At 54.4% G+C, this 13290-nt stretch overlaps 1 protein-coding gene across 3 annotated transcripts; it reads left to right on the forward strand.

Annotated features, from left to right (window-relative positions):
- Positions 1-5629: 5629 nt before the first annotated feature.
- Positions 5630-13053, forward strand: DUS3L (dihydrouridine synthase 3 like). 3 transcript variants are annotated; one of them, XM_064734127.1, is made up of 14 exons: positions 5630-5695; positions 5970-6252; positions 6788-7453; positions 7499-7783; positions 8145-8186; positions 8260-8412; positions 8505-8621; positions 8913-8978; positions 9070-9180; positions 10598-10694; positions 11860-11935; positions 12210-12398; positions 12480-12608; positions 12881-13053. In XM_064734127.1, exons 1-14 carry the CDS (start codon positions 5652-5654, stop codon positions 12951-12953), a joined length of 2331 nt encoding a protein of 776 aa, XP_064590197.1. In that variant the 5' UTR covers positions 5630-5651; the 3' UTR covers positions 12954-13053. The 3 variants fall into 3 exon arrangements, with proteins under 3 accessions (XP_064590197.1, XP_064590196.1, XP_064590198.1); XM_064734126.1 differs by having other exon boundaries at positions 6788-7783; XM_064734128.1 differs by lacking the exon at positions 5630-5695 and adding an exon at positions 5704-5800 and having other exon boundaries at positions 6788-7783.
- Positions 13054-13290: the final 237 nt, after the last annotated feature.

Raw genomic sequence — 13290 nt, forward strand, 5'->3', positions numbered from 1 at the left:
TAGATGCAGAAAACACAGATATGTGCAGAAAATACATAGATAGATACAGAATCTATCCTGCTGATTTTTTTATGCCTTCTGAGGTAGCTGAGCTATCTTGGGTGTGTAAACAGATCTCCAAGAGCTCATGAGACCTGGCTGGAGGTGCCATATTTCACATATTTGACCCATATTTCACATATTTGACCCGGATTTCCCATTTTTTGACCCGGATTTCCCACCTGAAGCTGCCACCCCCGGGCAGCAGGGATGGAGCAGCGCCCTGAGCCACCCCACGGGCTCACACCCCCCTCTCGTGGCAAACCCTCGGCTCCCAGAGCCCAGGGAAAGGATTTTCCAGAGCTGCTCCCAGGGGCTCTGTGGATGGAGCGCGTGAATATTGAACCACCTGGATGGGACGGATTAAATCACCTGGATGGGACAGATTAAACCACTTGGATGGGACACAAATTGAACCACCTGGATGGGATACAGATTAAACCACTTGGATTAAACCACCTGGATGGGACATTAAACCACCTGGATGGGACACATTAAATCACCTGGATGGGATACATTAAATCACCTGGATGGGACACAGATTAAACCACCTGGATGGGACACAGATTAAACACTTGGATTAAACCACCTGGATGGGATACAGACTGAATCACCTGGATGGACAGATTAAACCACCTGGATGGGACACAGATTGAACCACCTGGATGGGACACAGATTAAACCACTTGGATTAAACCACCTGGATGGGACACAGATTAAATCACCTGGATGGGACACATTAAATCACTTGGATGGGACAGATTAAATCACCTGGATGGGACACAGATTAAACCACCTGGATGGGACACAGATTAAACCACTTGGATTAAACCACCTGGATGGGACATTAAACCACCTGGATGGGACACACATTAAATCACTTGGATGGGACACAGATTGAATCACCTGGATGGGACACATTAAATCACTTGGATGGGATACAGATTGAATCACCTGGATGGGACACAGATTGAATCACCTGGATGGGATACAAATTAAACTACTTGGATTAAATCACCTGGATGGGACACATTAAATCACCTGGATGGGACACAGATTAAACCACCTGGATGGGACACAGATTAAACGGGATGGAATTCCTCCCTGGGAGGGTGGGATGGGATTCCCAGCCCAGCTGTGATGCCCCTGCATCCCTGGCAGTGCCCAGGGCCAGGCTGGAGCCACCTGAGATGGTGGGAGATGTCCCCGCCCATGGCACCAAGGCTCCATCCACCTGTGAGACACCCCAGAAAACACCTGGCATGAGCAGGAACACAGGGCAGGGATAAATTATTCATCAATAGCAGGAAAAGTGCCCAAAATAGCACTTTTGGAAGGCTCCAAAGCTACTTGAGAAGCCAGGCCAGATTTGACAAATAGCTGCAGCCAAAGTGGAGAAAATAATTAGAAAAACATTGAAACGTGTCATTTTTAGTTGCTGTTCTTATTTTTTTTATTTAAACTGAAACGTTTTACTTCGGAAATGATGAAACATTTCAGTCCCAGCAGGATCTTGGAGCCTTTGTCCCAGCAGAGCAGGAATGTTTATTCGGTTTGTCACCGACCGCCTGAGTTAAATGTCAGGAGGAAATTTCACTGTTGCCTTCTCGCGTAAAAATAAAAATTCAAAATGCACACGGGATTTTATCTGGTGGCACACAAGGCATTAGGAAAGGAGAGATAAAGGGTTGAAGGCAAGCACCTTTCCTGTCCAGATCCTCAGCTCCCCTAATGCCCAACAGGCTGAGCCACCAGGGATTAGGGAAAGGGGACAGGGTGACCTCAGGTGACACAGAGCCAGCACAGAAGGTTCCTTGGGGATCCTCCCATGGAACTGCCCCAAACCAGCCCTGGGAACAGCAGGGCTGAGGGTGATGAAGGCTGAGAGGGACAAAGGCTGCTGAGAGATGCCCCCAGAACGGAGAATTGGGACCTTCCCCTGCTGCCACGGCCATGGCACTGGGAACAGCCACATCCTGCTCCTCCATCAGCACTGCAGCCCCTGCCAGGAACCCGCCTCTCCCAGCTCTGGGGCCTTGGGCTGCCTCTAATTTTAGGGTGTGATGAAAAGGTCTGGGGTCTCCTCCAAGCTTTCCTAACAAAGGGCTGAGTGCCACAGCCAAGAGCCCCGGGATCCCACAGCACTCCCACGTGAGCCCAGATGGCCTGTGCCTTTCCCAGCTCCATCCCTTTCCCTGCTCTCTGCCTTTCCCAGCTCCATCCCTTTCCCTTTCCCTGCCTTTCCCAGCTCCATCCCTTTCCCTTTCCCTGCCTTTCCCAGCTCCATCCCTTTCCCTGCTCTCTGCCTTTCCCAGCTCTGTACCTTTCCCTGCTGCTCCCTGCCTTTCCCAGCTCCCTGCTTTTGCCTACCTCCTGAATTTCCCTGCTTTTTCCTGCTCCATCCCTTTCCCAGTTCCATCCCTTTCCCTGCTCTCTGCCTTTCCCAGCTCCCTGCCTTTGCCTACCCCCTGAATTTTGTTGCTTTTTCCTGCTCCATCCCTTTCCCAGTTCCATCCCTTTCCCTGCCCTGTCCTTTTCTCTGCTCACTGCCTTTCCCTGCTGCTCCATCCCTTTCCCTGCCTTTCCCTGCATTTTCCTGCCTTTCCCTGCATTTTCCTGCCTTTCCCTGCTGCTCCATCCCTTTCCCAGCTCTCTGCCCCTGCCTTTCCCTGCTCCATCCCTTTCCCTGCCTTTCCCTGCTTTTCCCTTCTCCCTGCCTTTCCTTGCTTCCTGCCTCTCCCAGCCCCATCCCTTTCCCTGCCCAAACCCCACAGCCACACCATCCCAAGCCCTCCTCACCATGGATAATTCTCCAGGAACACTCCCAGTGATCCCATACCCACAGCAGGCCCCGAGCTCATCCCAAACCCTGCCCAGATATTGACCTTTAGCTCCTCCAAAGGCTAAGCCAGCTCTCCCAGCAGCCAGGAGGGACCTGCAGCAGGGAGAGCTTCCAGACTCCACACACAAAGCCTGCAGTGGCCGTTCCCAGGCTTTGGAGGAGCACAGCCCAGTTCCAGTGTCCCAGCACAGGTTTTCCTGGAGCAGAGCTTGGTGTGAGGCACAGAGACCCTGATGGAGGGGATGGAGCTGCTGATTGCAGCAGGGAGGGAGTTGGGAGCTGGGACGTGAAACCAGAGAGGGGAAACGTTTAAAGCTTTAATCTTGGAAACAGCTTCCTGATAGGAGATTTATGAGCACTGGGAATTGTCTCCTTTGCAGAGGGCTGGAAGCTGTGCTGCTGAAACCAGACCGGATAAAAGGGGAGACAACACAGCAGGAATGGATTTGGGCTGAGCAGAGGACAGGACCCCGAGGTGCCCCCCAAACCCACACCTGGGCCAGGAGGGACCAGCAGAGCTTGTCACAGCACTCAGCACAGCTCCGGCGACACAAAGCTCTCTCCCCATGGCAGCTGCTCCTGGGGCTTTACACAACCTCATTTTTGGCCAATTCCTGCCGTGGTAGCCAGACCCCAGGGCTTGACACATCCGACTTTTGTGTGGGAGCCTGTGCAAGGGGCAGGTTCATTAACACGTGTTTAACTTGGACCTTGGAGGAGCTGAACTTTTCCTGACTTAGCTCTCCCTGTATCTATATCCCACTTTCCTGTAATCAGCCTTTCCCTTTTTCCTGCCTTGGCCTTTCCCAGTGAGTTCCTGGGTATTGGTTTTCTCTGGAGCTGCTGGAGGATGTGGGAGTGACAGCTCTGGCCTTCCAAGCTCTGTATTCACCCCACATTTATCCAGCTCCTCTTCCAACCTCAGCATGACCTGAAGGGCTGAAAAGATGAAGGAGATAAGAGCCAGCACCTCTCCAAACCCAACAGAGAGAGTCATGGAATGATTTGGGTTGGAAGAGACTTCAAAGCTCTCTCATTTCCACCCCTGAATGGCCACGGACATCTCCACTAGGCCAGGTTGCTCCAAGCCCTGTCCAGCCTGGGAAAGGCTTTGTTGGGAAGCTCATCCAAGGCTCGGCCTCGTAAAGCTGCCGAGCCAGAGCCCTGAGCAGGGATTAGATGCTGAAGTGTGACCTCAGCCGGGTGCAGAGCTCTGACTTCGGGCTTATTGCCCCAAAAAAACAGCAGTGAAATCACTTCATTCATCCCCAGAGCCTCGTTTCCTTCCTTCCTTCCTTCCCCCGGCCAAGCTGAAGCTTAAAATAGTATTGTGCATTCCTCATATTTCACTCCAGCACTAATTAACACCCAATCAGCCCAAAGCTCTTCCCACAGCAGCCTGGCCCCACGGTGCAACCTGCCCACCCTTGGCAGCAGCAGGAGCACCCAGCGGGCCCCCAGCTCCTCCCAAAAGCCAATTTCGGATGGAGCATCTGGAAAGAACCGAGCTGAAACAGGAAAACACCAGAATTCCAGCCCCACGTGCACTTTTACCTCCGCCCCACGTGCACACAGAACCCTGCAGTGCCCATGAACAATCCCAACCTCGTGAGAATCCCCCAACACCACGAGCAGAGGTTCCAGCAGCTCCTAAATTAGGACAAAACCCACAAATTAAGCTGGGCTGACCCCACTTCCAGCCTCATGGATAGTTTGAACCTAGCTAAAAAAAAATCTTGGATTCAGCACAAGGCGTGGGATAGGGAAGATGGAGCCCAGCTCTTGCTGCACTTGGATTTCACAGCCTTTTCTCAGCCCTCTCAGCAGCCCAGGCCAAGTGTGAGTCAAACGGGGCTGGAAAGGAAACGTCATCCAGGAGGGTCCAGATGTGTCACCCACAAGACATCAGCCCCCTCATGCAGCATCTTCCACACACGCCGGGCTCGCAGGGTCTCGGAGGGGCTGTGGAACAGCAGAGGTGTAGAAGAGTGGCACAAACATGAGGAAGATGTGGCAGCTACAGGGGAGGGAGGAAAGGTCAGACACACCACGCCTGACGAGTTTTTTGGTTTTCAGCCCAAACTTCCACCCACGGACCAAAGGCAAGGGCGGCTTGAGCACTACAGGCAGCTCATGAGCAAGAGCTGGTTCATCCCTGTGCATTTACTGCTTAAAAATAACCCTAAAATGACAAAAAGCCATAGCAAGTACCCCACATCCCTGTAGAGCTGCATTCCCTCCCCTGATAGCTGTGAGGAGGAGGGAGCAGAAGGTAGGACTCCAAGGCATCCCCAAAACCAGGGAACTGTCAAAGGAAATACAAGGGGGCACTTTGTGTGTCTGGCTGACTTGACGCTGTTCAGTTGTAAATTGAACTCAGTAGTATCAGGGATCCTCCCAGCCATGCCCACCCTCAGGGGCCATTACAGGGCAGGCCTGGGGGAGCAGGCCCCTGTGACCCCCTCACACCCAGGTGTCCCCAAAGTGAAGCCTTAAGGAGCTGCCACAAGGGACAACACCTCTCCCCAAGGCACAAGGGCTGTACAACGGCCTTCTTTCCCTGCTTGGGCAACCCTGACACTCATGAGGGGGCTGTGGCAGCCCCCGAACAGGCCTCGGAGGGCGTACAAACAGCTAAGCACGCACACCACAACCGACTACGGCTTCCGCCGCTCTGAGGGGAGCGCGCCTCAGCCGAGCCCTTTTATACCGCGCGCGCCCGGTCACGTGGCCCCGCCCCGCCGCTGACGTCATCGCCGCGCGCGGCAGCATGGCAGCGGCTCCGGCGCCCGGTGTGGCGCCGGTTCGAGCCCGGTGAGTGCGGGACCGGGGCCTCGGCCCCTCCTGAGCCCCCCGGGACCTGTCCTACCCCTCTGTAACCCACCCAGAACGGGCTCGGTCCCTTCATAACCTTCTCTGGTATGTGTCCGGTCTCTTCATGAACCCCCCGGTACATCACTGACCCCTCCATAAACCCTCCGGTACATTCCCGACCTCTCCACACCCCCCCAGTCCATGCCCATCCCCTCCTGCCCCGGTGCCCCCCCATACCATCCCCTCCTGACCCCCTTTTCCACGTTCCCCGCAGGTTCCTCACCTCCAAGGAGCAGTTCCACGCCTACCTGCGGGCAGGGGGCGAGGAGGAGGAGGAGGAAAAGGAGGAGAAGAGGGAAGAAGAGCAGGTCAGCGAGCCCCCAGCCAAGAGGGTGAAGGCAGAGGAGCTCGGCCAGGATGGGGAGAGCCAAGGGAATGCTGGAGAGGAGGAGAAGGAGCGTCCAGAGAAGAAGAGAGCCCGGGGGCAGAACAAGAGCCGGCCCTGCATGAAACCCAACTGCTATGAGCAGAGCAGGCTGTGCCCCTCGGTGACACAGGTAGCACACACAGCCCTGCTCTGCCTGGCTTAGTGGGATTTGGGGAGGGGATTCATCCCTGGGAAGGTGGGGAGACCTTGGCACAGGTGCCCAGAGCAGCTGTGGCTGCCCCTGGATCCCTGGCAGTGCCCAGGGCCAGGCTGGACAGGGCTTGGAGCAGCCTGGGACAGAGGGAGGTGCCCCTGCAGGTGGGACTGGAGGGGATTTATGGTCCTTTCCAACCCAAACCAGGCTGGAATTGCATAAAAACCAGCTGGGAGGGGGTGACGTGGGATGAGCTGAGTGTCACAAGTGAGGTGTCACCTTCCTTGAAGTGTGTCCATCCCCTCCAGGGCATGTGTCCATCCCTCCATTGTGTCCATCCCTCCATTGTGTCCATCCCCTCCACTGTGTGTCCATCCCTCCACTGTGTCCCTGTGTCCATCCCTCCCCTGGCACCACTCCCCTCCCTGCCCTGGTGGTGCCAGGTGAGGCTCAGAGCCCTCTGTGCCATCCTGCCCCGTGCCCACCCTGCCCTGCTCCGTGCTGTCCCCAGGGCTGTGGCGGGCAGTGCCACTTTGGGCCGCGCTGCCGCTTCCTCCACGACGTGTCCCAGTACCTGGCGGCCAAACCCGCGGACCTGGGCCAGCGCTGCGTCCTCTTCGACACCTTCGGCCGCTGTCCCTACGGTGTCACCTGCCGCTTCGGCCAGGCCCACCTCGGGGACGGCCACCAGAACCTGGTCAACGCCTCCCTGGTGCAGCAGTGGGAGGGGAAGGTGCTGGTGAGGAACGGCCTCTCCAAGGAGCTGCAGCAGCAGCTGCGCAAGAGGAAGTTCAGCTTCCACAAGGCCGAGGAGTTTCTGCGTGGGCTGCGTGCGGGGAAGGGAGGCAAAGCCACGGGGAGCTCCACGGAGGTGTCCAACTGCACTGGTCCCCAGGAGGGCCTGAGGGACAGCCCTGAGCTGCAGGAGCAGGGAGGGGATCCCAGACCTGAGGCTCTGCAGAGCTCCAGAGGGGATGAGGATGCTGCCAAACCTGAGGCTCTGCAGAGCTCCAGAGAAGCTGAGGATGCCCCCGAACCTGAGGTCCTGCACAGCTTCAGAGGAGCTGAGGATGCTCCCAAACCTGAGGTTCTACAGAACTCCCTAGGAGCTGAGGATACCCCCAAACCTGAGGTCCTGCAGAGCTCCAGAGAAGCTGAGGATGCTGCCAAACCTGAGGTCCTGCAGAGCTCCCAAGGAGCTGAGGATGCTGCCAAACCTGAGGTCCTGCAGAGCTCCAGAGGAGCTGAGGATGCTGCCAAACCTGATGTCCTGCAGAGCTCCCAAAGGGCTGAGGATGCTCCCAGACCTGAGGCTCTGCAGAGCTCCAGAGAAGCTCAAGATACCCCCAAACCTGAGGTTCTGCAGAACTCCCAAAGGGCTGAGGATGCTCCCAAACCTGAGGTCGTGAGGAACTCCCAAGGAGCTGATGGTGCTCCCTCCATCCCAACCCTGGGCCCGCTGACAGATGAGGACATCACGAAGCTGCGGCCGTGTGAGAAGAAGAAGGTGAGAGTCCCTTGTGTCCTGCTCCCGTGGTGGAAATTGTGCATGGAAAGATGGAAAAAACCCCCTTGGAGAGCCTTTAGCTGGGGGAGGCAGGCAGAGCATGGAAGGAATTCCTGCCTGTGAGGGTGGGGAGGGGCTGGGATGGAATTCCCAGAGCAGCTGTGGCTGCCTCATCCCTGGAAGTGTCCAAGGCCAGGCTGGACAGGGCTTGGAGCACCCTGGGGTGGTGGAAGGTGTCGCTGCCCATAGCCAGGGCATGGAATTGGATGATCCTTAAGGTCCTTTCCAAGCCAAACCATTCTGTGATTCCATAAAAACCATTGCAGCTCTGCTGACCTGCTCCTCCATCCCTGTTTTCCAGCTGGATATCCAAGGCAAGCTGTACCTGGCTCCACTGACCACGGTAGGTTGGTGACTCGCTGTGGGCATGGTTGGAACAGAGCAGATCTCCTGACAATCCCTGCTGTCCCTGGCAGTGTGGAAACCTCCCGTTCCGACGGATCTGCAAACGTTTTGGGGCAGATGTCACCTGTGGGGAGATGGCTGTGTGCACCAACCTGCTCCAGGGCCAGTCCTCCGAGTGGGCTCTGCTCAAGCGCCACCACACCGAGGACATCTTTGGTGTGCAGGTGAGGCTTTCCCACCCCACAGCCCACCCAGGGCTCCCTTCCCAGGGGAAAAGCTGCCTCTGGAGCTCAGGGGAGCTCCTTCCCTCTGGCAGCTGGAGGGAGCCTTTCCAGACACCATGACCAAGTGTGCAGAGCTGCTGAACAGGACAATCGACGTGGATTTTGTTGACATCAACGTCGGCTGTCCCATCGACCTGGTCTACAAGAAGGTGAGAAGTTCTGTGGTGGGTTTTCCTTCCATGAATCCTTGTCCTCAGCCTCTGCTGCCTGATTGCTCTTTCCAGTCTGATCCAGAGCTCCCAGTCCATTTATGATCTCATGAGAAGGGGAATAAGCTGCTCAAGGAGCAGGGAATGGCTGTCTCTGCCTGGTGGGATTTGGGAGGGAAAAGCCCTCTGGAGTGATTTTGGTTTAAGAATCCACTTTCTCCAAACTCTGAGGTGCCCCAAGGACTCTCCACTGTGTGAGGAAGGTCCTGAGCTCCACGTTTTGTCCCTCAGGGAGGAGGCTGTGCTCTCATGACTCGCTCCAACAAGTTCGAGCAGATCGTCCGCGGGATGAACTCGGTGAGTGGGAGCTCCTGGAGCTGAGCTGAGCTGAGCTGAGCTGAGCTGGTGGAGCCCAGTCCAGCCTGGCCTCACCTTCCCACCTCTGCAGGTGCTGGATGTCCCCCTGACGGTGAAGATCCGCACTGGGGTGCAGGAGAAGGTCAACGTGGCTCACAAAATCATCCCCAGGATCCGCGAGTGGGGCGCGTCCATGGTCACGGTACGGGGACAGAGCTGTGGGGTGGTGCCTGGGGAGTTCTGCCTGGAGATCACATTGGGTGACCTTCCCCTGCCTTTTAGTGTCCTCTGCTTGTAAAAGGAAAATTCAGGTGCAGAGAAAATTCCTCCCTGCTCCTGAGCCTTGGGTCCATGATATGGAATCCCAGAATGGTTTGGGAAGGGCCCATCCCTGGGTGTGTTTAACAAAGCCTGGATGTGGCACTGGGTCCAGTTGAGGTGTTGGGGCTGAGATGGACTCAATGACCTTTAAGGTCTGTTCCATCCTGGTCATTCTGTCAATTCTGTAAATCCAGATGTGGATCCCAAGGGATTCTTTACCCAGCTCTGCTCTCAGCACCCATCGATCCCAAGGCACATCCCAAGGTTGAACCCAAGGTGCCAGGGTTCAGTTGAGATATTGGGGCTGGGTTGGACTCGATAATCTTGAAGGTCTCTTCCAACCCAGTGATTCTGTAAATTCTGTAAATTCAGAGGTAGATCCCAAGAGATCCTTTACCCAGCTCTGCTCTCAGCGCCCATCGATCCCAAGGCACATCCCAAGGTTGAACCCAAGGTGCCAGGGTTCAGTTGAGATATTGGGGCTGGGTTGGACTCGATAATCTTGAAGGTCTCTTCCAACCCAGTGATTCTGTAAATTCTGTAAATCCAGAGGTAGATCCCAAGGGATCCCTTTCCCAGCTTTGCTCATAGCACCCATCAATCCTGAGGTTGATGCTGTGGCTGATCTGGGTTGATTGGTTGATCTCGGCTGGGTTGGACTCGATGATCTTGAAGGTCTCTTCCAACCCAGTGATTCTGTAAATTCTGTAAATCCAGAGGGAGATCCCAAGGGATCCCTTACCCAGCTCTGCTCTCAGCGCCCATCAATCCCGAGGTTGATCCCTAGGTTGATCCCAAGGTGCCAGGGTTCAGTTGAGCTGTTGGGGCTGGGATGGACTCAATGACCCTTAAGGTCTTTTCCAACCTGGTCATTCTATAAATTCTGTGAATCCAGAGGGAGATCCCAAGGGATCCCTTACCCAGCTCTGCTCTCAGTGCCCATCGATCCCAAGGTCGATCCTGAGGTCGATCCTGAGGTCGATCCCGAGGTTGATCCCAAGGTGCCAGGGTTCAGTTGAGCTGTTGGGGCTGGGATGGACTCAATGACCCTTAAGGTCTCTTCCAACCTGGTCATTCTGTGAATTCTCTGAATCCAGAGGTAGATCCCAAGAGATCCTTTACCCACCTCTGTTCTCAGCGCTCATCGATCTTGAGGCCCATCCCGATGTTGATTCCATAAAAACCATTGCAGCTCTCCCAGAGTCCATCCCAAGGCCCATCCCAAGGCCCATCCCAGGGCTCCCTTCCCCATGGTGATGGTGCTGTCCCTGCAGTGATGTCCCTGCTCTCTCCCACAGCTGCACGGGCGCTCGCGGGAGCAGCGCTACACGCGCAGCGCGGACTGGGCCTACATCGCCGAGTGCGCCCGCCTGGCCAGCCCCATGCCTCTGTTCGGTACGTGGGGCACCCCTGACATTTCAAACCCCCTCAAAATGGGGCAAAAGAGCGTGTTCCTGGGGGGGTTCCATCCTCTGAACCTGAGAGAAGCAGAGAAAAGAATGATCAGGACGATTCTTGTCTCATTCGCTGCTGCTGTGTTTGTGCCACAGCAGAATGCAATGTGGGGATTGTTCACCCACAGTGAGGGTGGTTTGGTTCCTTGGCATGTCAGGAAATAGCCCCACATTGCTCTGCACAGAGAAAAGCAAGGCATAATTCTTCCCAAGAATATTTCTGAGATTCACATTCTCTGAACCTCAGAGAAAGGAAAAACACAATTCTTATCATTTTCTGTGCCTGTGTTTGTGCCACAGCAGAATGAAATATGGACATTGTTCACCCATAGTGATGGTGCTTTGGTTCCTTGGCCTGTCAGGAAATAGCCCCCCATTTCTGTTCACAGACAAAAGCAAGGCACAATTCTTCCCAAGAATATTCTGATCTCATTTTCTGTGCCTGTGTTTGTGCCAAAGCAGAATGCAATGTGGAGATCTATTCTTTATGTACTAAAGAATACAGAAAGGATACTTACAGAAGGCTAAAAAGATAATAATAAAAACTCTGACTCTTTTCAGAGCCCTGACACAGCCTGACCCTGACTGGCCAAAGAGTCAAAACAATTCACATGAAACCAATGAAACAATCACCTGTTGGATAAACAATCTCCAACCACATTCCAAAGCAGCAAAACACAGGAAAGCAAATGAGATAATTAATTATTGTTTCCTATTTTCTCTGAGGCTTCTCAGCTTCCCAGGAGAGAAATCCTGGCAAAAGAGATTTTTCAGAAAACGTGAATGCCACCCCTGGTGCCAGATGTGGTGCCAGAAGGAAGGAACACCAATCACTTGGGTTTTAAAGGGGTTTTCTTGGATTTTGTGGCACAAAATCCCTAAACCTTCAGGGAAACTGAAGGAGAACAGAGGAGAAAGCTCCTTTTTCCCTTGTAAGGGAACATCCATCAGAAACATCCCTGGGAATCCAGAGCAGGAGCCTCTTTGCACCATCTGGCCCTGGGACATTGTGTCCATGCTGAATTTCATCCCATGCCTGCATTAGCTCACTTTGACTTGTCCTCACGGATCTCTCTGACCTCTGGCTTCTCCTCCTCTCCGGGCAGGAAATGGGGATATTTTGTCCTATGAAGATGCAAACCGAGCCATGCAGATGGGAGTTTCTGGAATCATGATTGCAAGGCAAGTGCCTGTGTTTCCCTTCACTCCTGAGCTCTGGTGGTTCCAGAGGGGGGAAAAAAATAAAAAGAGGATTAAAAAAATCCCTAAACAAACCCAAAGCATGGAATTTCCTCTCAGTGAAACCGCCCTGAAAATTGGAGAAATCAGTTTGTATCAGTTGGAATGGAAAAGAAGATTTAAAGCAGAAATCAGTGCTGGGAAATGTCTCAAATCTTCAGGAGCATCAGTGATGGGAATAACAATTTTATTTTATTTTATTTTTCTTTGGCTGCAGAGGGGCACTGATCAAACCCTGGCTTTTCACGGAAATCAAGGAGCAGAGACACTGGGATATCTCCTCCAGGGAGAGGTTTGACATCCTCAAGGACTTCACCAACTTTGGCCTCGAGCACTGGGGCTCAGACACGCAGGGAGTGGAGAAAACCAGGAAATTCCTGCTGGAGTGGCTCTCCTTCCTGTGCAGGTGATGCTGCCCAGCCAGGGGGATTTTAAACAATAATTAATTAATTCATGAATCCCCAGCACTTATTTCATTTTATCCCAGGTACATCCCAGTTGGGTTACTGGAACATCTACCTCAGAAAATCAACGAGCGGCCGCCCTATTACCTGGGCAGGGACTACCTGGAGACCCTCATGGCCAGCCAGAACGTGGATGATTGGATCAAAATAAGGTCAGGAGGCATCAAATCTCATCCCAGTTGCTCAAAAGGGACGTGGCAGAGCCCCTGTAGGGCCACAGGGTTGTTTGACAGCTGGGCACTGAGCACTGAACCCTCCTTGGGTTTGGTTTTTTGTTGTTTTTCTTCCCTGGCAGTGCCCAAGGCTGGGCTGGACAAGGCTGGGAGCAGCCTGGGACAGTGGGAGGTGTCCCCCCATGGCAGGGCTGGCACTGGGTGGGCTTTGAGGTCTCTGGATTAATTCTGTGATTGATTCTTTCCCCCAGTGAGCTGCTCCTGGGCCCCGTCCCGCCCAGCTTCACCTTCCTGCCAAAGCACAAGGCCAATTCCTACAGATAGGGCTGGCCTGGCCCTGGCCCTCGGCGTCAGGAGGACTTTGGATGGGCTGTGAGGAGGAGCAGGGCTCCTGGCAGTTGGAATAAAGCTGATGTTTTTAAAAGCTGGTGAGTTTTTTGCCTTTCTGCGAGCCCCACACCAATCCTGGCAGACAAACTCCTGTTAGTGAGGGGATCTTTGCCTCCAGTTCACAGCCAGAGCTGGCCCAGCTGTCCCACATCGCTGGCAAAGAGCCCCAGTTCCCACCAGGATGTCCTTGGGAGTGACAAACTCCCAGGACGAGGAGCAGCAACGTCCCCCCAGCCCCTCTGGAAAACACAGGAGAAGCAAATGAGACGTG

The sequence above is a fragment of the Zonotrichia leucophrys genome, chromosome 28, assembly GCF_028769735.1.
Source record: "Zonotrichia leucophrys gambelii isolate GWCS_2022_RI chromosome 28, RI_Zleu_2.0, whole genome shotgun sequence".
NCBI lineage: Eukaryota > Metazoa > Chordata > Aves > Passeriformes > Passerellidae > Zonotrichia > Zonotrichia leucophrys.

Coding starts and splice junctions, on each gene's coding strand:
- DUS3L (XM_064734126.1), top strand. CDS start 5,652: ATGGCAGCGGCTCCGGCGCCCGGTGTGGCGCCGGTTCGAGCCCG. Junction 8,622..8,912: donor TCGACCTGGTCTACAAGAAG/GTGAGAAGTTCT, acceptor TTTGTCCCTCAG/GGAGGAGGCTGTGCTCTCAT. Junction 8,979..9,069: donor TCGTCCGCGGGATGAACTCG/GTGAGTGGGAGC, acceptor CCACCTCTGCAG/GTGCTGGATGTCCCCCTGAC.